Source organism: Sus scrofa, chromosome 2, assembly GCF_054392235.1.
Source record: "Sus scrofa isolate SSC_HxYL_T2T_F1_AM1 chromosome 2, Sscrofa_HxYL_maternal_Yorkshire_Landrace_v2.0, whole genome shotgun sequence".
Taxonomy (NCBI): domain Eukaryota; kingdom Metazoa; phylum Chordata; class Mammalia; order Artiodactyla; family Suidae; genus Sus; species Sus scrofa.
The window spans coordinates 112,552,102-112,573,638 of NC_139384.1; the positions used below are offsets into that span (position 1 = coordinate 112,552,102).

The 21,537-nt window shown below is 40.4% G+C and overlaps 1 protein-coding gene across 11 annotated transcripts in view; it reads left to right on the forward strand.

Annotated features, from left to right (window-relative positions):
• Positions 1-4,329: 4,329 nt before the first annotated feature.
• The window catches only part of FAM81B (family with sequence similarity 81 member B), a 56,983-nt gene continuing 39,775 nt past the window's right edge, over positions 4,330-21,537 (forward strand). For 5 of the 11 annotated variants that reach the window (XR_014838380.1, XR_014838379.1, XR_014838381.1 and 2 more), the window contains exons 1-3: positions 4,380-4,565; positions 4,970-5,067; positions 9,303-9,367. Coding sequence is in view for 2 of the 11 variants with exons in the window: in XM_085014089.1 (XP_084870215.1) it covers positions 4,556-4,565; positions 4,970-5,067; positions 9,303-9,367 (173 nt within the window). In the remaining 9 variants the exon portion in view is untranslated. Of the gene's footprint in view, positions 4,566-4,969; positions 5,068-9,302; positions 9,368-21,537 lie in introns of those variants that run through there. The other 6 variants (XM_085014091.1, XM_085014093.1, XM_085014090.1 and 3 more) reach the window with 5 other exon arrangements.

The following is a 21,537-nucleotide window of genomic DNA, read 5'->3' on the forward strand; positions in this document are numbered from 1 at the left end:
ACATCTGGCATGAGGGCTTCAACATATGAATTGGGGGTATGGAGGTGGGGACACAATTCAGGCCATAGCAAAGAGAGACATTGGAAAGAGCAAAACAGCATCTCAGGATCTTTTCCTGTGCAGAAAAGGGGGAAAGGGAATGGTAGCTAGAAGAATATACAGGAGCAAATGAAGGCTGTTTATGTGTTTAAGGCATCAGAGAAGACAAAAAAAAAAAAATGTGTATTTAATGCCAATGGGAATGATCTAATAGCAGGAAGAGGGGTCCTTGAATAAGTGAGAGGAAATGGGACTCAAGAACAACTAGGGGAGTTCCCATCATGCTTCAGTGTGTTACGAACACAACTAGTATCCATGAGGATCCCTGGCCTCACTGAGTGGGTTAAAGGATCTAGCACTGCCGTGAGCTGTGGAGTAGATTGCAGACTCAGCTCAGATCTGGCATTACTTTGGCTGTGTTGTAGGTCAGCAGCTACTGCTTCGATTTGACCCCTAGCCTCAGAACTTCTGTATGCTAAAAAGACAAAAAATAAATAAACAACTGGGAGATGGACCTGAATGAGGGCACAGATGGTTCATCCACTGAAGTAGGAGAGGAGACAGAATTTACAGACACGATGCACAAGTGCCTCCAGATGCAGAGGGTGAGCTAACCAAAATTCCCTTTTATTTGCTTCTATTTTCATGGTGAAATAGAAGAGAAAGGTCATCAACTGACAGTGAGGATGAGAGAGGCTCTTATGGCAGTTTGAGATCAGGGAGAAAGGTCTGAGAGTTATTCAGGAAAACAGGAGAGTGATGGACTAAGGAAATGAGCCAGAGAGCATTAAGGACCCACTTAGCATTGGGCTCCCTTTTAGAGGTCAAACACTCACATCTTAGCATAATTTAGTGTAATGCATCCCAAGACAGATGGTGTCCAAGGAGTGATCAGAAGATCTGGGGTCTAGTCAGTCTGTTTCACCATTTACTTATGGAGGTCACTTAACTTCTCTGAACCTCCTAGTATTTTTATCTGTAGAATCAGTATGTTCACACTTGCACTGGCTTTCTCCTAAGAATTATGAGGTAGAACTTGAATGTCAAGTGCTAAACACATCAAGGATTACTAGAAGACTAGACTGGGTAAAATTAGAACAGACCAAGGAAAAGTATGAGGCTCTTAGGGGTCCTCAGGTCCAATGAGGTCTTTCCCAAAAGGATGGCCTAGGGACATACAGGACAACAGGTGAGAGGGAACAGAAAAGGAAAAGGAAGTAAGGAGGATACTGCCAAGGACCACTGGCTGCTATGGCCCAGGGCTGGTTGAAGCTGGTTAAGCTGCAGCTGAGGACACAGAACTCAGCAGACACCCATAGTCAGGGCTACCACTGGCCCATGGACAGCTTTGTGAGTTAAAAATAGGCACCCCTTCCTCCAGACCCTTTGTCCACTCATCAGAAAACTGGCCTACTACACTTACATTATGAGAATAAGATATTTTCTTGACAGATTTTTGAAAATTTATCAGGCAACAAATTGAAAATTTTGTTTTGCCTAACAAATACGAAAATCTGCATTGTTAATGGCGCCCCCTAGGATTGTGTGGTGCATAACAGCAACATAGCAATTCTGACCCTCAGCATTAACCAACCCCCTTCACTGACTACTACCTCAAGATTATTACTTTATGCCTCTAATTAAAGTAATATTAGAATACAACATCATCTTTAAGTTTTTAAGGTAGAATTTTTTTTTTTTTTGGTCTTTTTGCCTTTTCTAGGGCCGCTCTCGCGGCATATGGATGTTCCCAGGCTAGGGGTCCAATCGGAGCCGTAGCCGCCAGCCTACGCCAAAGCCACTGCAATGCAGGATCTGAGCAGCATCTGCGACCTATACCACAGCCCACGGCAATGCAGGATCCTTAACCCACTGACCAAGGCCAGGGATCGAACCTGCAACCTCATGGTTCCTAGTCAGATTCGTTAACCACTGCTCCACGACGGGAACTCCCAAGGTAGAATTTGAACATTATTGGCTTCTTTGCTTTAAGCTATAATCTTGGTAGCCCTGGATTAGGAGGACTCTTTAAAGTTCACTGACTTCGAAGAAGGATTCTCAAACACATAAGAATTTGATGGTATGTGTATTTTATGTGCACTGTTCAATTAAAGGCCAAGCAGACATTTAGAGAACTAACAAGCTGGACTTTCATTTCTTATCAGGACCCATTTTTCTAGCCAAATTGCAAGGATCAGAGGATGAATTCAAGGAAAGAAAGAATCATAAGATGTTGTTTAGCAAGGTCAAATCCAGTTTTTCTTTCTCATACAAACTCTATCCAATTTTTGGATAATTGCCATCTTGTGAAATAATCACTAATAATAGCTACCTCTTAAAATGGATTCCCAGCCTGGCACTTAGCTGAGTACTATAATTGTATCACTGCATTAAATCCTTTCAACCACCTTATAAGATCGATATTATTAGCTCACCTTACAGATGGGAAAACTGAGGCTTGAACAGGGTACATAATTTTGTCCAAAGTAAATAGTCAACAAACGATCCAATCAAAAAGTAGGCAGAAGATCTAAATGGACATTTCTCCAAAGAAGACATACAGATGGCCAAAAAACACGAGAAGATGCTAAACATCACTAATTATTAGAGAAATGCAAATGAAAACCACTAAGAGGTACCACCTTATACCAGCCAGAATGGTCATCATCAAAAAGTCTACAAACAATGAATGCTGGAGAAGATGTGGAGAAAGGGGAATTCTCTTACACTGTTGGAGGGACTATAAATTGGTGTGACCAGTGTGGAGAACAGTGTGCAGCTTCCTCAGAAAACTAGAGAAGGAACTGCTGAATGATCCAGCAAAGCCGCTCCTGAGCATCTATCTAGGGAGAACCGTGGTTCAAAGAGATGCTTGCACCAGAGTATTCATTGTGGCACTATTTGCAGTGGCTGAGACATGGAAGCAACCTAGATGTTCTTCAACAGAGGAATGGATAAAGAAGATGTGGTGCATATATACAATGAAGTGTTAGCCATAAAACAGAATGAATGGTACCATTTGCAGCAAGACGGATGGAGCTAGAAATTATCATACTAAGTGAAGTTGGCCAGATGGTGAAAGACAAATATCACATGTTAGCACTTATATGTGGAATCCAAAGAGAGGATACAAATGAACTTTTTTGCAGAGCAGAGACAGTCTCACAGACTTTGAAAAACTTACGGTTACCAAGGAGGACAGGTGGGGAGGTTGGACTGGGGGTTTGGGATTGGCATATGCACACTGAGGTGTATGGAGTGATTGGCCAGCAGAAACCTGCTGTAAAGCACAGAGAACTCTACCCAGTGTTCTGTGATTATCTATGTGGGAAAAGAATCTGAGAGTGGGTGTGTATACATATGTGTTGAACCACTTTGTTGTACAGCAGAAATTATCACAATATTGCAGCTCAACTATACTTCAATAAAGCTTTTAAAAATGAAGACAAAAAAAATAAAATAAAATAAAGTGATATCTACCAACCTTCCCCAAAAAACCAAGTAAATAGCCAGTAGGTTGAGGGGTCAGAGTTCTAACCAAAACCCTCCGCAACCATAGCCACCCGCTCCCAGACACTGGTGTGCTGGTCTCCCTTGGCACTCTATAAAATGACAGAGTGGTGTAGTGAGCATTTTAGAGTGCTTGCAAAGCATGAAATACTGTACCTCTAAGTTTTAAGGGCTTAGCTTACCACTAGAAGACATAACTTTGAAGCAAAATCAGGAGTGCTTTTTCCTGTGGGATCAAAATTTGTCATTCAGCATCCTGAACACCCTGCGTATCCTCTGAGAAAGGCAAACTCAGTACCATAATTTCAAAAGTAACTCAGCCGAAAACATCATTTCTGTATATAAGCGCCAAGTAGTATTAGAACAATATGCAAATTATAATTTTAAAACTCAGGAAAATATTTCAGAGCTGAAACAATTCAATCTTTTTGAAACAAGCCAAACGAATGAAGCAAATTTCTTCTGTCAGCCTCAAGTTCACCCACCCACCTGCCCTAGCTGCATTCTTTGTGATACTCCACTTAGTGGCCTAGAAGAGTTAGCTGCCTTCACTCATGCTTGGAGGAATATGGGAAGTACGGCAGCCTCTCATTTTCTTTGTCTAATTTGAGGGAAACTGGTCTCTAATCAAACTATGAAGGTGAAATCAGTGGAAAGGTATAAAATGGTATAAAAATAACCATTTCCTCACCCAGTGAGACAGTGAGGTGAAGGACCTAGTGGTTTTTACAAAAATGAACATTAAGGAAAACACTTGAAGCTCCTAATCCAGGGACCCACAGACCTAAAGTATGAGAGCCAACCTCATTGACATCACAGATCCTTCCTGCAGTCACAATGCTGCTGGGCCATGCCAGGAAGATGCCCCAGGAACAAGAAGACTTTAGTCAGGATGCGATCAAGTTTCCTTAGTACTTTGGCTTTCCGAGAGAGAAAATTTTAAACATCTCTACTCCCTATCCAAAAAATCCAATCGACAAAAAATAAAGTCAGGAAGTCAAGCATCATGAGTTCAGGTATTTATCTCATGGATTATTCAAGATCTCTAAATCTCTCATACTTTGCTATCCTACATATATTTATTATTACATAAAAACAAGGTAATAAATCCCAAAGAAGACCCTTGAATGGCTCAGGCACAGCAGAGTAAAAAATCACTTCCTGTTGTTTTAGAACAGTTTGATCTAAATGAGTGCCTCTCCACAAATTTCCTAAACTATTCTAGCTGACTGTACGTGTCATGGGGACTTGGGAGAGAATTAAGGTGGGAGGAAGGGTAAAAGCAAATCGGAAGCTTCCCCTTAAACTTCATTGTTATGTACAGCAACTTCCCTCAATTAAAAAATATTTAAAAATTGCCCGCACTGCAAAAATTCGCTTGCCATAGTTCCTGCTCTGATTCAGCATTCTGGTTGCCTAGATACAGATGTAAACAAAAGTGCCTCCCTGACTGCAGAAGAACAGCCAGATGAACCTGATGGCCCCCTTCCTGGCTCAGCCAGTGACCAAGAAAAGAAAGCAAGTACTTTTACATATTCGTATTAAAAATAGAATATTTTGCTCAGCTTCTTCAGAGCTTAATATTGCTTAGAGAATTCTAAGAAGTCCTGGAAGTGTTGTTTTTCTTTTCACTCTCCCACATTTCCTGTTTGTTCTGCTTTGATAAAGTGACTGTTGCCAGCTCAAGCTGGGAAGGAAAAGGATCTCATTTTGTGAATACTGGACTGACTTTTAACATGTGGGGCTAAAAATTAACAAAAAAAATTGATGATTATTTATTTTGTGAAAATTCAAAGGAACTATGATAAACGCAAAGTGTAGATGTTATCTCTGATATGAAAAAGAGAATAGCTAAATAGAATTTTTATTGGTATGTCCTTGTGATATCTTCCCCATTAATTAAAAAGAACATTCAAAGCAGCAGTGTTTTCAGCCTTTGCTTTGTAATTCTCGAACACCTGAGCAGCAGGCACAGCCTCTTGTGGCAGGAGGAGCACCGGGAAGTTAGCCCTATGTCAAGCACTGATTTTTGGTATCTATTAGCTGAGCCACATGTTGGCTATGTGACTTTGGGCACTTAAGCTCTGTTTCCTCTTCCGCGAAATAGGCAAATTAGGCTACCATACAAAGATATGGCATTTGAATGAGCCACAGAGGCCAAAAGGACAGAGGAAGGACTCAGTCTGATTATTACCATCATCTGTATGATCTTAAGCAAGTTCCTTGCTTCCCCAATCCTGACATTCGTCACCCATAAAAACAATCATCTTAGGTTCTTTCTGCAATAAAAAGGGATTTCAGGGAGTTCCCGTTGTGGCACAGCAGAAATGAATCTGACTAGTATCCATGAAGATGTGGGTTCAATCCCCGGCCTCGCTCAGTGGGTGGGGGATCTGGCTTTGCCGTGAGCTATGGTGTAGGTGGCAGATGTGGCTCGGATTCTGCATTGCTGTGGCTGTGGTGTAGGCCAGCAGCTGCAGCTCCGATTCAACCCCTAGCCTGGGAACTTCCATATGCGGAGGGTGTGGCCCTAAAAAGAAAAAAAAAAAAAGGAGGATTTCAGTTATATAAGTTAACGATTTTTATCCATAAGTTAAAGGTAATGATTCTTACTTTCCAGGGCTATTTCAAGAATGAAATCACATCATGCATGTGAAAGTATTTTATAGTCCATTATACCATAAAGCATTGTTATGAAACTGATGAAAATTAACACATGTAAAATGTCCCATAATAATCAAGAAGTTGTTTGTGAGACAATTTTGATATAATTACTTTTAGAGTGTAGGTATAGGGATGAAATAGCTGACTCATACTCAGCAAAAATATGAAAATTTAGTCTAAAATACATTAAATAAAATTTATATTTAAAAAATTGCACAGGAAAGAGGAAATAAATATGCCACAAGGTTAACAGCTTTTGCTCTAGATAGTAGAATTATAAATGAGAATTTTTTTCTGTATCTTCTACTTTTCTATATTTTTCCAAATTTTCCTCAATTGTCAGGTTTAACATTTGTTACCTTAAAAGCATGAGAGTTCCCATGGTGGCTCAGTGGGCTGAGAGCCTGAATGATGCTGGCTGGCTGGATCTGTGGCCTCGCTCAGTGTGTTAAGGATCCTGTGTTGCTGCAAGCTGAAGCATAGGTCGCAGATGCAGCTCCAATCCAGTGTTGCCATGGCTGTGGTGTAGACCGCAGCTGCAGCTCCAATTCCACCCCTAGCCCAGGAACTTCCATATGCCGCAGGTGCAGCCTTAAAAAAAAAAAAAAAGAAAGAAAAAAGAAAAAAAGTATGTGGGTTATGGTTGTGCTTTTAAGAGGATGCTATTTATTTATAGTCTTCCAAACAAGACTTTAAAATGAACAAAATAAAATAAAACATATATATCCAATTGTTTCGCTTTAGAAGGAGAAAGGAAGACAATAAGCTGGTAACCTACTGACCTTGCACACAATATTCATTATATTCTTTCATTCCACAAGTACTCACAAAGGACTACTAGGTGCCAAATTTACAAGGCTAGGGACCAGCCAGCTACTGAAGAAATAGCGAAGTCTCCCATAGGCCAGGAATTAGCAATGGAGAGGTAAGAAGGAAAGAACTGGCATTAAGGAGGTGCGGAACCCAGGCACAATACTGTTCCAGCCAGAATCCAGAGTAAAACACGAACAGGGCAGGGGACGGATCTCATTCTCTAGGGAGTTAGAATGGCTTCCATAACATGGACACCTGGGTGCACAGTGTATCTGTGTGTCCATTCTCTAGGGGAAGACGGGCTTGAGAACATCAGACCCACTGCAGACCCCACTCAGCAATGGGGAGAGAGAGTCTAAAGCACAATCACGGTGGCTCCCTGGCTCCATCTGAGCAGTCTCAAACTTTTTCTGGTTGCCCCCCTCACCAAGGGGGCTGGGTGAGGAGAGCCTGGCTATTGTCAGGTGTTCTATAATAGCTTCCTTGATAATAAACATACCTTACTTTTTATCTTTAAGTTCTATTAGAGGAGACAGGTTTCCAATTATGTTTCATCTGCCCAAGATTAAGAAGTAAAACATGGGAGTTCCCGTCGTGGCGCAGTGGCTAACGAATCCAACTAGGAACCATGGGGTTGCGGGTTTGGTCCCTGCCCTTGCTCAGTGGGTTAACGATCCGGCGTTGCCGTGAGCTGTGGTGTAGGTTGCAGACGCGGCTCGGATCCCACATTGCTGTGGCTCTGGCGTAGGCCGGTGGCTACAGCTCCGATTCAACCCCTAGCCTGGGAACCTCCATATGCCGCGGGAGCGGCCCAAGAAATAGCAACAACAACAAGAACAACAACAAAAAGACAAAAGATTAAAAAAAAAAAAAAGAAGTAAAACATGGTAGTTCCTAAGGCATTTGTAAAAGGAATGATTTCTGTATCACGTCTTAACATATTCTGCTCACCATTATAGTATATAATACACAACAATGTAAACCCAGAAAAAAATATCCTAGGAACATGTTTTGTATAAGTCTTTTTAATGATTTTTATTTTTTCCATTATAGACGATTTACAGTGTTCTGGCAATTTCTACTATACAGCAAAGTGACCCAGTCATACACACACACACACACACACACACACACACACACACACTCTTTTTCTCACATTATCCTCCATCATATTGTATAAGTTTTTAAACTGAGGTGAAATACAATTCATTTTCTCCCTATTGAACCCAATTCAGTGACAGGTTATTAAAATGAGGGTAAATCTGTGTCTTTTTTTTTTTTTTTTTTTTTTTTTTGGTCTTTTTGCCATTTCTTGGGCCGCTCCCGAGGCATGTGGAGGTTCCCAGGCTAGGGGTCTAATAGGAGCTGGAGCCACTGGCCTACGCCAGAGCCACAGCAACGCGGGATCCAAGCCGCGTCTGCAACCTACACCACAGATCACGGCAACATCGGATCCTCAACCCACTGAGCAAGGCCAGGGACTGAACCCGCAACCTTGTGGTTCCTAGTCGGATTCGTTAACCACTGAGCCATGACAGGGAACTCCTGTGTCCTATTTTTTAAACTTAAAAAAATAAAAGAATGTTAGATTTTAAAACATTTTCAGCATAAGCAAAATAGTGAGTACATTTGGTAACCTCTTTCCTCCTAGAAATGCTGCAAAATTATGAAATTTCATGTAAATAGAACTTTCTAGTAGTACTATTTTGCTGAATTATTTAAATGTCCATATGGCCAGCTATGGACATTTAAATAATGGACATTAATGCTAGAAGCTATGTACATACCTGTGCTCTGTACCTTTACTTCTCACTAACTATACTAATCTGTCATCCAGGTTTCTTAGAAAACAAAATTACTTGAATAGATTAGTTTTCTAGGTTCTGACTTTGTTTTTGAAAATTAGCTGATTCTCCTTGGAATTCACCATGTCAGGAATAATTCTCCTATGAGGACATCTTTAGTAACTCAGCCAACAATCATTTTTCTTTCATTAAAAATTTATCTAAGAATAATCCATGACTTTGACTCTTGCACAAAATTTTTCTTGACTGTGATACCAAATCTATGAAAGGCAACTCTCTAGAGTCTTCCAGAACTTGGTTTTAGTCTCTAGCAGTGCAAATGGCGCATGTGCAAGATTAACTGAGCTGATGATCTATGATCTATAGAATATATTTTGTTTTAAATTAAAACACTTGTATAAGAATAAGATGTATAGGATTTCTTTATAAAGTAGCTGGTAATACATTTTAAACCCCTGACCTCTGTTTTAGGTAAGATTATCTCCGGCCAAAATGTCAACCAAGAAGGCTACAGATCTAGTTGAATATGTTGACAAGTAAGTATGTAAATTAACGATAGTTCTAACTATTTACATACTTGATGATTCAGTTAGAGATTTCAGTGCTTGAATGAGGTCTCTGAATTCATCTAAACTAATTCTCTGCTTTCAGAAGGACTGCATTAAACCATCTCAGGAAGACAAACCTCCCTATCTTATAACTCTCTGATTGACAGAACAAGCCAATTTTACTGCCACTTCTTTAAAGAATCTCCATAGGTTTCTATAGATTTTTAAATAACACAGCATAGGCAATAAATGACATATGACAAGATCAAATATAGTTAGCTGTGACTTTCAAAATAAATCAAACAATTGTTATTATTTCATTATAAAAATTCAGGAAATTTTGAAATATATTAATCATCAGAACCTCTTGCTTCTGCTATTTACAGTGACACACCTGAGCTCATCCAGAGATGGTCTACAGAAGAGGGACAACCCTGGGGGCTTGGAAATATAACATAGAATTGATATATGTGCACTGTCCAAAAGATCCTAGAAATTCCAGTTTGTAAAGGTGGGATCACAGGGTAACGCCTTTTTTTTTTTAAGGGCCACACCCGCAGCATATGGAGGTTCTCAGGCTAGGGGTCCCAGGCTAGAGCTGTAGCTGCCGGCCTACACCATAGCCAGCGCAACATCAGATCCGAGCCATATCTCATGGCAACGCTGGATCCTTAATCCACTGAACAAGGCCAGGGATCGAACCTGCATCCTCATGGATGCTACTCAGATTTGTTTCCCCTGAGGCATGAAAGGAACTCCCAGGTAATGCATATTAATTGTTTCTTTTTTTTTTTTTCTTTTTAGGGCCACACATACAGCATATGAATGTTCCCAGGCTAGGGTCAAATCAGAGCTGCAGCTGCCAGCCTGTACCACAGCCACAGCCACAACAGCACAGGATTGGAGCCAAGTCTGTGACCTACACTGCAGCTCACAGCAACGCCAGATACTTAACCCACTAAGCAAGGCCAGGAATTTAACCCGCATCCTCATGGATACTGGTCAGGTTCGTTACCACTGAGCCACAGCAAGGAACTCCCTAATTTGAGTTTCTATTTGCATATGTCAAAGGGGGATTTGGTCTGATGAGTGTATTAATGTTTTGGGGGCACTTGGAATTTACTCTCAGGCTTTCCACTAATTTTATGGTGACCTCATTCTGTCCCATTTGTCTCTGGGCTTTGTTCTTTCATTTACCAAATGAGAAGGTTGGACTAGAAACTCTCTAAGACCCACTATACCTTCAAAGTAATTCTGATCCTAAAATACACATCATGACCACAGGGAAAAAACATGACCAACAATGAAATCAGTCAATGTGAAGAGAAAAATCTAAGCAGTGGATTTTTTTAAATTACCTTTAACAATGAAGATGATTAAAATTTTAAAAATCACTATTACAGTATGTTCCTAATTAAGAATTTCCCTGTTCCTTAGCCATTTGAATTTAGTGCATTTCAAATAGTTAAACCACAGTATTTCAGTCCCTCTTTACATGCTACCCATAATTTGTATTTGCTTATGTGACAATGAGGCTACAATTTAGAGAAAATAGAATCAAACAAGGGAAAGGTTTTTGTTAATGTTTAAAAATACGACATTTGGATAGATGGCATTTTTTCTTAGCTAAGAATGCAGTATGCACAAAATTAATTATCATTAATGGGTATATTAGCTAGTCTTGCCATCCAAAGAGAACAGGAGATCTATTGCCAGTGACTCTCAACATGACAAATAGAAAATAGAAATCATTCTTCTGATTTGTCAAATTGCAATATGATCCCAAGTTAATTTCTTTAGCTCATGCTGGTGACTTACATCAGAAGAGATGAGAGAAAATTCCTAGAAGATGGCAACAAACTTAAAAAGAAATCCAAGGATATGTTTGCCATTTCATGGATTCCAGAGAAAACTAAGACAAAGGGAAAGAGGTATTCTATAATTCAAATCAAAAGTGTGATGAGGACTATCTGACCCCAACATTCATTTCTATCTTACTTCCGCAACATCCCTTCTCTTGTTGAGTCATATATCTAGAACTTCTAGGCACTACCTGAAATGGCTGGTTTTCTTTTGGTCTCCCATCTTATCTCCCAGAGCAGGCTGCAAACTCCCTAAAGGCAGAGACTCTCTGGACTTAATGCTCTTTGAAACTCCTACAGTAGGCTATCATGATGCATGGAATATCGATTCCTACAAAACTGTAGTTGTGATTTAATGGAGAATAATGGTGGAGCAATTGAATCTTTAGGGCTCCGCTTAGAGCAGCAGACTCCTGGGTAAGCTGATTAACTTGAAAAGCAAAATGCATTTCAATCACCAGTGCAGATACTTTGAATTGACCCAACAAAGTAAACATAAAAAATAATAATTTTGAAAGTAACTTCATCCTGCAAGTCATAGTACTCCTTGAGCAGCAGCAAATGTATTGATATGCAGACAGAGTACTCACACAAGTAAAAGTCATTATCTGCCTGAAGATATGTTACATAGTCTCAGAAGTTCTGCCTTACAAATCTATTTGGGCATATTTATAGGAAATACTAAAAACAAAAATAATAAAAACTCAAAAAAGTAAAAATCAAGCAATGAAAGAGATAATGCCTACCCTGTGTATGAGACTTGGCCTAGAGATAAGCACATTAAAAAGGCAGGCAGACCGAGTGTGTACCCAGCCCTTGACAGCCTCAGACAGTTAGAGCAACACCCACACACTATTGATACTTGCTAAATGTTAGGTCATATTAATAACCCATTTGACAGGGGGAGATGGAATGCTTGCAGTCATTTCTAGGACAGTTTTGGGTGACATATTATAAGGCAGTAAATAATTCTGATTTCCACGTGTGTTCATAGATTCACAATGAACAGACATCCACTGATTTCATGATGGTGAATTCAGGGCTCATTTAAGCTTGCTTAAGCAGAAAAGCACCAAAGTTATTTCTTTTTCTTCTGCTGGGGGAAGCATCATATGGAAGTCAGGCACCTAGGTCTATTCTTGAATCTGCCCATAATTAGCTATGTGCTTGAGGAAAATAAAATGTCTTCTCTTACCCAGACAATCTCTGCCTCCTCTATAAAAGGGAATAGATGAGCAGCCTGAGTCCCAAGGCTGACACTATTCAAGATAAGACCCAGAATTCATTTCCAGAATACAGATTAGAGCCACTACTACTTGCTGTTTCTCAACTCTGCCAACAGCTTATATATATAAACATTCTTTTATAAGTGGTTAAGATTTAAAAACATGCATTATTCCCCAACAGGATTTCATTTTGAGTGGAAAACAAATTCTGCCTATAAATCTTTTATTTTTTTTTTATTTTTTTATTTTTTTGTCTTTTTTGTCTTTTTGTTGTTGTTGTTGTTGCTATTTCTTGGGCCGCTCCCGCGGCATATGGAGGTTCCCAGGCTAGGGGTCCAATCGGAGCTGTAGCCACCGGCCTACGCCAGAGCCACAGCAACTCGGGATCCGAGCCGCGTCTGCAACCTACACCACAGCTCACGGCAACGCCAGATCCTTAACCCACTGAGCAAGGGCAGGGACCGAACCCGCAACCTCATGGTTCCTAGTCGGATTCGTTAACCACTGCGCCACGACGGGAACTCCAATCTTTTATTTTTTTTAATTGACTTTCCTGGGGTGGGGGAGAATTCTTACCATCAAATCAAATACTTTCTAAGGTCTCTTCCATCCCATAAGTTCTTTGGTCTTCAAAAACTGGCTATAGGTATTTATTCACTTAACAAATATTTATTGGCCATCTACTACATGCCAGGCACCATGCTAAGCACTTGGAGAGTCTTTAGAGAACAAAACAAGACCCTGCCCTCATTAAGCTTTTGTTCTGACAAGAGGAAGAGTTACACATTGTTAGGTAGTCTGGCCAGGGTAAGCCTCATTGCAAAGTTAATACCTGAGCAAAAACTAAGAGATGAGAAAGTGGTCACATGGACATATGGGAGCAGAATAAAGTTGCTAAGGCAAGAATACTCCTGCCACTGCAACAGAAACAACACAGGGGCAAAGAAGGCTGGAATGAAAAGGAGGGAAGTATACCTGAGCTGTAATGCCATCCTGGCCAAGAAATGAAATTGTTTTGTACTGAGGAGTTGTCCGGGCTGGACTATGGCCAATATATCTCTCAGGAATTCTCTCCAGAGTACATTTTGGGAAGATGGGGGTCTGGTTCACAGCCAAAGAATGGTATTTAAAATTTGGATACATAAAACTATCAGTAAGTCAAATGGGCAAAATAAATGATTAATGATCTCTACTTGTAAGGTGACAAGAGCATTCAGGGTCTAGAAAGTATTCATTTTCAAGGTCTTTTTTCTTAGCGCTGTGGCAGACATTTTATTATACCGTGATGCATTGCTTTTGTGGCTATGTGATGAAGACAGATATTTCACATTACAGTACACAGGAAAGGAAGACCTAACACTGTTGGTTGAGCTTTTTATGGGAAAGGTCATGTCAGGTTGGAGATCTCTTGGGTTTTATTTTGCAGAATCACATCCATCTTTGAGCGCAACTAGCTCCCAGGTGAGAAAGCTCAAAAATAGTCTGCATAGCTTATGAAAAACAAAAGACATGAGACCACCCTGGGTTGTTAGCAAGTCGTTTATCACCTGGCAGACCTTCTCCTAGCCTGCACAGTTCTCCGGCCCTACTGGCCATATTCAGTGTCAAAGGTTCCAGCTCTTATTCTGTATTAATCATTTCATTTGATAATCACAATAATCCTAGGAGGTGAAGAGAGTCACTGTTTTAAAGATGAAGTCATTGGGGTTCTGAGGAGTCATATACTTGCCCAAGGTCACACAATGCTAACACAGATATCTGTATCTATGTTACTCCAAAGACTGTTTTCTTAACCATTCACTATCCACACCCCAGCCAGCTATCTTCTCAACAGACACCCTGGACATCTTGGGAACCTTGGAACATCTTTGCCTCCCACCCATACCTTGCTGCATGGAAGATGTGAATGCAACCACATCTTATCCTCCTCCGTAGATATCCCTCTGTGGTCTGTAGGCAGCCTGGACTCACAGCATCTTAAATGAGCCTAGGAGGCACTGCCACCAGCCACAGTGCAGCCCTTTGTTCTCTCTCTAGCATCATCTCACTGCATGTAATGGACAAGACATTGGCTCTGGGTGGACATAGCTGCAGAAATTGGGCATCACCCACAGCACCTCCATATCAGTCAGCAAGCAAGCTGCCCACATGTAGCTCAGTCCCTCCTGCCCCAGGAGGTTCTCTGAATTCTTACTACACCTGAGAGCTTCTGCTCAGGTGTGAGAATTGTGCTGAGGTCAGGCCAAGGCCAGTCTCAGTTCTCTAGAGCAGAGTGGAAACCCCTCCAACCTCTAGACCACAAAGAGGACGATTAGGACTCCACAGAGAGGTGTGAGCCAAGCAGAGGAAAGGCAACTGGGGTGAAAAATTACACAGTATTGGGGGAAAGTTTTATATATGTATATATATACACATATAAATAGGTACAAGTTTTATATAACATTATATATAACATATCTTAAATATATATCAATGCATGTACAGAGGAATACACATGTAAATACACATGCAAGTTATAACTTTATATATATGTATCTTGAATATATATATATATATATATATATATTTATATATATAAGCAGAGGAGTAAATATATCTTATCTCATTGAGAAAAACACAAATATAGCAGGGAAAACCAGTAATTGGTCTAAAAAAACTACTGGGATGTAGATAAAAAATCAAAGAGGCAAGTTGAAATATTTCCTAGATGAGTTACTGATAATCCCTGAGGTTTAGTTCCCATATAAATAGAGGAAAATTTTATTTTTGCCAAGGATCGGTTGTGAGGATGAAATGAAATTATGTTTATGAAAGTGATACATTGACTTTAAGCATTATGTGGAAATAAAATAGTATAATAATAAATTCCATATATTTCTCTTTGGCTAGAAACTCCCCTCAAATGATTTACCATATGGGACTTCCTGCTGTGGCCCAGTGGATTAAGAATCCAACTGCAGTGGCTCAGGTCACTGTGGAGGCAGGGGTTCATTTTCTGGTCTGGCACAGTGGGTTAAAGGATCTGGCATTGCTACAGCTTCAGGTCAGAATTAATTCCTGGCCTAGGGATTTCCATATGTCTCAGGTGCAGACATAAAAAAAAAAAATGATTTACTATCTGTATTAGTTTCCTTGGGCTGCCACAACACAGTATCGCAAACTGAGTAGAGCAGATGTTTATTGTCTTACAATTCTAGAGGTTAGAAGTTTGAAATCAAAGTGTCTGTAGGCTGGTTCCTTCTGAGGACTCAGGGAGAACCTGTTCCATCTTAGGTTCTGGTGACAGCCAGAAATCCCTGGTGTTCCTCAATTTGCAGATGCATCACTCCAAACTCTGCTTCATCTTCACATGGCATTCTCCTTGTAACTCTGCCTTCACACAGCCGTCTTCTTATAAGGACACCGGCCATACTGGATTAGGAGCCAACCAACTCCAGTATGACCTGAATTAGTACAACTCATCATGTCTGCAATGACCTATAAGGTCACATTCTCAGGTTTTGTGAGTTAGGGCTTCAATGTATCTTTTTGTGGGGACACAGCTCATCCCAGGATACCATCTAAACATTACTAATAATCATAATGAGAACATTTGTGTATAGCCCCTGTAAACATTACAAAGCACTTCCAATACATAATGTGAAATGACATCCCTTAGCCACCTCAGTAGGTCAGGAGTCATTATCTCCACAGGACAAATAAGGAGCTCTCTTCAGGTTGACTTAAGAGAGCTTAAAGATAGTAAGTGGCAGAGGCAGACCTTGAACCCCCAGTCTTCTCACTCCAAGTATGTTCTCTCCCCACCAGAGACTCTCAAAAATAACACATAAAGCCCAACAATAGCAAGGTGAGGGGGATAAGTGTCTCAAGACCAATACAGAATGCTCTAACACCAACTAGCATCACAACAACTGGCTGGCGCAGTTTCCAGGTTTCCCCCATGTCGCCCAATGTCCACCATGCCAACATTCACAAAGGGACTCAGGAACACTGGCCGACCTGAATGCCTCCACCAGAAACCCAGTCACAGCAGGTACATCACTAATTCTGTAATTTCATTGAATGTGTTACTGAACATGGGAAGTTGGCCTCATATACTATGTAACCTGTCTCTGGAAAAGATCCACAGCCAGGCTCTTCCTCCAGTTTTTTTCTGGGTCAGATCACTCCTTAGAATCCTCTCCTTTCCGAGCTCCTCCACACAGACCTTATGCTGACCCAACCCCATGGCTTTGAGCTGCTTCTTCCTGTCATACATTATTTAAAACTGGAATTGCCTCATTCACCCATCTACAACATTCAGCCCGGTGTGAAACGCAGCAACGGAGGCTTCTTGAGCCATCAAAGCCATCTGCCAGGGTGGTTAGGAACAAGCAAAGGAGAAGATACAGAAAATGCATTTTCAGTTCCATAGCTCAGCACACACACTCACGGATTATTTTTGTGAGGCAGCAAAATAATCTCTGAAATGTCTATTTATTTCACTTTTTTTTTTGTAGACTCTATGCACTGAGAATGTAACTAGTCACATAATAAATCTCACAGAAATGAAAACTCTCTTCCGTTATGCCCTTTCCTGTTCTAGAAAAGGGTTTAAATTTTCAGATTTTTGTCTCTTGAGTATTACAGGTTGCCAAAATAGTTATCAAAATCTCCTAAGTAAATTTAGTGCTCTATTCACAAGAACAGAACAGGCAGAGAAGTGAGAGGCACTATGTACCAATGCATCTGCCAGCAACAGCACAGCTGGTGTAAGTCACACCGAACTGCAGGGAAAGAGAACTCAGGGTTTGGGGAAAATCTGTTCAAATTCAGTTGTCAGCTACATAATCAATGATTTATGGAAAGCCCAAATATCCCACTGAAAAGGCCTCCTAGGAATACTACTTCCTGTGGTTAGTAACTACATCTCCACTGGTCTGGAATATTCAGTTATTTCTTTCCTTTCACTGCTAAATTTAGTTATATAATTCCCACTGATATACTGATAAAGCAGTGATCTTTTTTAATTCACAGTAGCCACATCTTGCTATTAATGGAAAGCCTCAGTTTTTAAAATTTTGGATAATCTGATGCTTAGAACAAGAGTATTATCAGGAATCTTTCTTAGAAGACTGAGAATGCTCACATGTTAAATGTTATTCCAGTCATTGATTTAGAAAAGTTAACTGGAAGGAGTTCTCTGGTGGCATAGCAGTTAAGGATCCAGCATTGCCACTGCCATGGCTCAGATTTAGTCCCTGGTCCAGGATCTTCCATAGGCCATAGGCATGCCCCTGCTCAAAAAAAGAAAAAGAAAAATCAATTGAAAAACAATATTTCTTTATGGCAATAAAATGGGAAATATGTATACAAGCTCTATATCTTGTAGGAATCATGCAAATAGAACTAAACAGAGCATCATTTGATGCTTTGGTAAGCATCATTAATAAAAAGTAATAGTAATACTCTAGAGTAAATCTCAAGAATGAAAAGAAATTTCAAAAAGGAACACTCTCCACTTCAATATAAATTAACTTTTAAAAATAAATGTTAAGAACTAAAAAAGAAAGGAATAACTACAGTTCGTCATTTACATGTCACTTAATGGTCAAGGCAAACGCACTCACCACTAGGTACTGCACTGCAGGTCTTCCTTCTTCAACATATCAAAGAGCTACAACATGATCCTGAAGGCAGGACCATGCGGCTGGCATCTGAGTAGAGATGGCAGCCTGTTCTACTAGTCCCTGTACTGGCTTAGGTTCATTTCCTCATGCTCTTTCTGGATATAGTCCTGACACCAGCCAACAGCACACCCAGAGTGAGTGCAATGTCCCTCATCTGCCTGGACTGCAGTGCAATTGTAGGCATTGGTCTCCTGCCCTTACCACATGCTTCTACATGTGACCTCAGAACTTAACAGTCATCAGCAAAGTGGCCCTGTTAGTGCTGTCTAAAGATGAATGAACTCAAATACTTTGTTAGCAAATGGTAGGACCTGTATTAGACCTTTGATCTACTTTGTCTTCCAATTGCCAAGCTGCCTGTGCCTTGAAAGCTCATATTCCACATTTCACACTTCAGCACTTCATTACATATCCTTGAAGACTGCTCAAGATTCATAGGACCAGTCTTAAATCAGTGACACTCAGTCTTCAGAATACATGAGTCAACTCTGTGCCCATTTAAAATACATATTCTTATTCTTCCCTCATCCCCCAAATGATGTTTTAGTAGATCCATGATGGTGCCACAGAATCTGCATTTTAGCAACTTCCTTCCCTTCCCCACCCCCATGATACTAATGCAAGTTTCTTTACAAAAAAAAACGCTGAATCGGACCAAGTTCCTTAAAGGACAGGACCTTTATATATTATGCATGGACTAGAGTAGACATTTAGATAATATTAACTGATGTATTTCTTATTTAACTGAAATTTTTATTGGTAAGTTTCTAAAACAGGTACAGTGCTTTAAGTTGCACATAACAAAAACTCCAACCAAAATGGCTTAAATGTAAGGCATTGACTAGTTCACATTAAAAATCTAGAATTTGGTTGAATTGGAGGCTTAACAACATTATCACACACCCAAGTGTTTTCTATCCTTCATCATTTTCACCCTCTTTCCCCTCATGATCACAAGATGGCTTCAGCAGTTCCTAGCATCACACACAGACATGAAAACATCCAGCAAAGAGGAGGGAAGTTTGGGGGGGGTATCTCTTTGTAAAGGTAAAGCAACCTTACCCGGAAGCCCCACAATAGGTTCCCCCTTGCATCCCATTGACCAGTATTGCTTCACATGCTCCTACCTAAACCAATTGCATCTCAACCCAGAAGAGTGGGACCACCATGACTTGCTTGTACCCCCTGACCCCGGAGGTCATGGGGGACAGGAGGACGAACCAAGTCAGGCAAAAGCAAGGATAGCATTAGGAAAGTAACCCACAATATCTGCCACACTGGGAACACTTAAGAGAAAACAAATTCTAAATTTTGAGAGGAACATGGCATGATTTACAAGAGTCTGTGTAGAACCGAAGACTGGAGAACAAATATTCTTTCATTGGCAAATCCAGGCTGCAGACTTGTCTAGAGGCCAGAAAGAAGCACCAGCTCATGGAAAACAATGAGCAATCTGCAGTCTACCCTTAGGATGTTACCATCTGCAGGGCCTTACATCCTCTTCCCTCTGCCTGTGACTCATAAATCCAATCCAGGGTAGCAGTGTCAGCACGTTGGGATTTTAGACAAACGGATTTTATATATATGAGGCTCCATTTGGTAATTTTCCAGAAGAACATTTTTGAGCCAAATGAGTGGTAGATGGAATCTGACTAATGAAACCCTTAGCTAAGCCTTCTCTCCTCAGCTGCCCAGGTGATAGGAAAAATGAATCTCACCCAAGCTGGAGCCATTTTATACTGCTTAAGAAAGGAAACTGTGGCTCTGACAACCTGTAGCTTCATGGAGCCATTTTTTTCTCCAATTTTGTAACAACTGAGCCTTAAGGGAACAGTCCAGCAAGAGCAATCAGGCAGTCAGTCAACAAAAGTTTGTTGGCCACCTACTATGTGTCAAACACTCTTCTCAGTGTTGGGGACACTGTGGAGAACAAGTTAGATAAAGTGTCTGCCCACAGGGAGCTTTTATTCAAGTGACAGAGGGCAGAAAATAAACATAAACAAGTAAATAAGATGAATTTCAGTAATGACAAATGCTATAGAGAAGATGAAATGGAATAAGAGGATAGGAAGTGACTCAGTGGAAGTTCTGTCTGAGCAGAAGATATTGGAGGTGATATCTAAAAAAAAATGAGAAGGAGGGAGACATGATGAGACTGCAAGGGAGGGCATTGAGTACCAAGGCTCTGAGCTAGCAACTGCTTGGCATGTTTGAGAAATGCAGATAAGGTCTGTGTGGTTAAATGAGAATGAATAAAGGGAAGAGTGAGAGGAAATGAGGCTTGGAAAGGCAAGCAATAATATCATTTCCAGAGAATGGATAAGTCATCAGAGGGTAAAGTAGGCAAGTTCTATCTTCACACTTTTGGAAAGACCACTCTAGCTGTTGTGTAGAAAATGCACCCTTTCTTAGGGAGCAAAAGCAGAGGAGATAATGGTGTCCAGCACCAAGAAAAGAAGAAAGAACTATGGAAAAAGAAGATATGGAGCCTGGGGACACTTCCGTGTGTCATTTCCGTTGCCTCTCTATTAGGCCACATCAGTACATTAATCCAATTATGCGCTGCTTGTGCTTATTATCTCTTGGAATGACAGGACTATTTAGGAGTAAAGCTTAACATTTGATTTTGGAGTCAGACAGATGTGAATTTTGAATTTTGACCCTGGCATCTCCAAGTTGTGTAACTGCTCCTCCTCCTGTCTGGTAAATTTCCTCAATCTGCTCTCCCAAAACACCGATTCACCCTTCAGCTATTTCTTCTCTCATAGTTATCCCATCTTTTATGCTTTGTTTATTTCAACTATTTTTCATGCCTAATATTTCTACTTGTTTACTTTGTGTTTTCTAGTTTTTTGTTATCATTTTGCTAGTATCTTCCCAGATCTTTACTTTTAATACCTTTATTAGCCTTTACAAAAAATTCTTGTTGCACATATTTCAATAATTCTATTTTGCAGAAATCTGAAATTAAGTAGATTGCTTATTTGAAAAGACTATGCTTCTCAAATGTCTGACACTTTGGCCTGCGCATTCATCTTTCCCTGAGGATTTCAGCCAGATCCTGGTCACCAGTGAAGTCTTGCCAGCTCCCAAGCTCAGGCAGTGGGGCATGGATGAGGCCCAGTCACAGTAAAACCACAGTCAATCACTCCCCACCTCACAGAGTAACTTCTCTTGTTAGGTCTTCATCTTTTGCTCCTTAGGAAGAAGCAACAATTGAGGAGCATTTGCTTTCCCAACCCTGGGGTATGTGGAAATAGTGAGATTTTATAGTATATGCAAAATGTTTTGGCTTTGTCTTTTTTTTAGAAATAAGATAATCAATTACTATAGGAAAAGAAGACTTTAGCAAGATTTCTAGAGATTTCTGGAACATTTGTGTCCCCTTAATGCTAAGAATA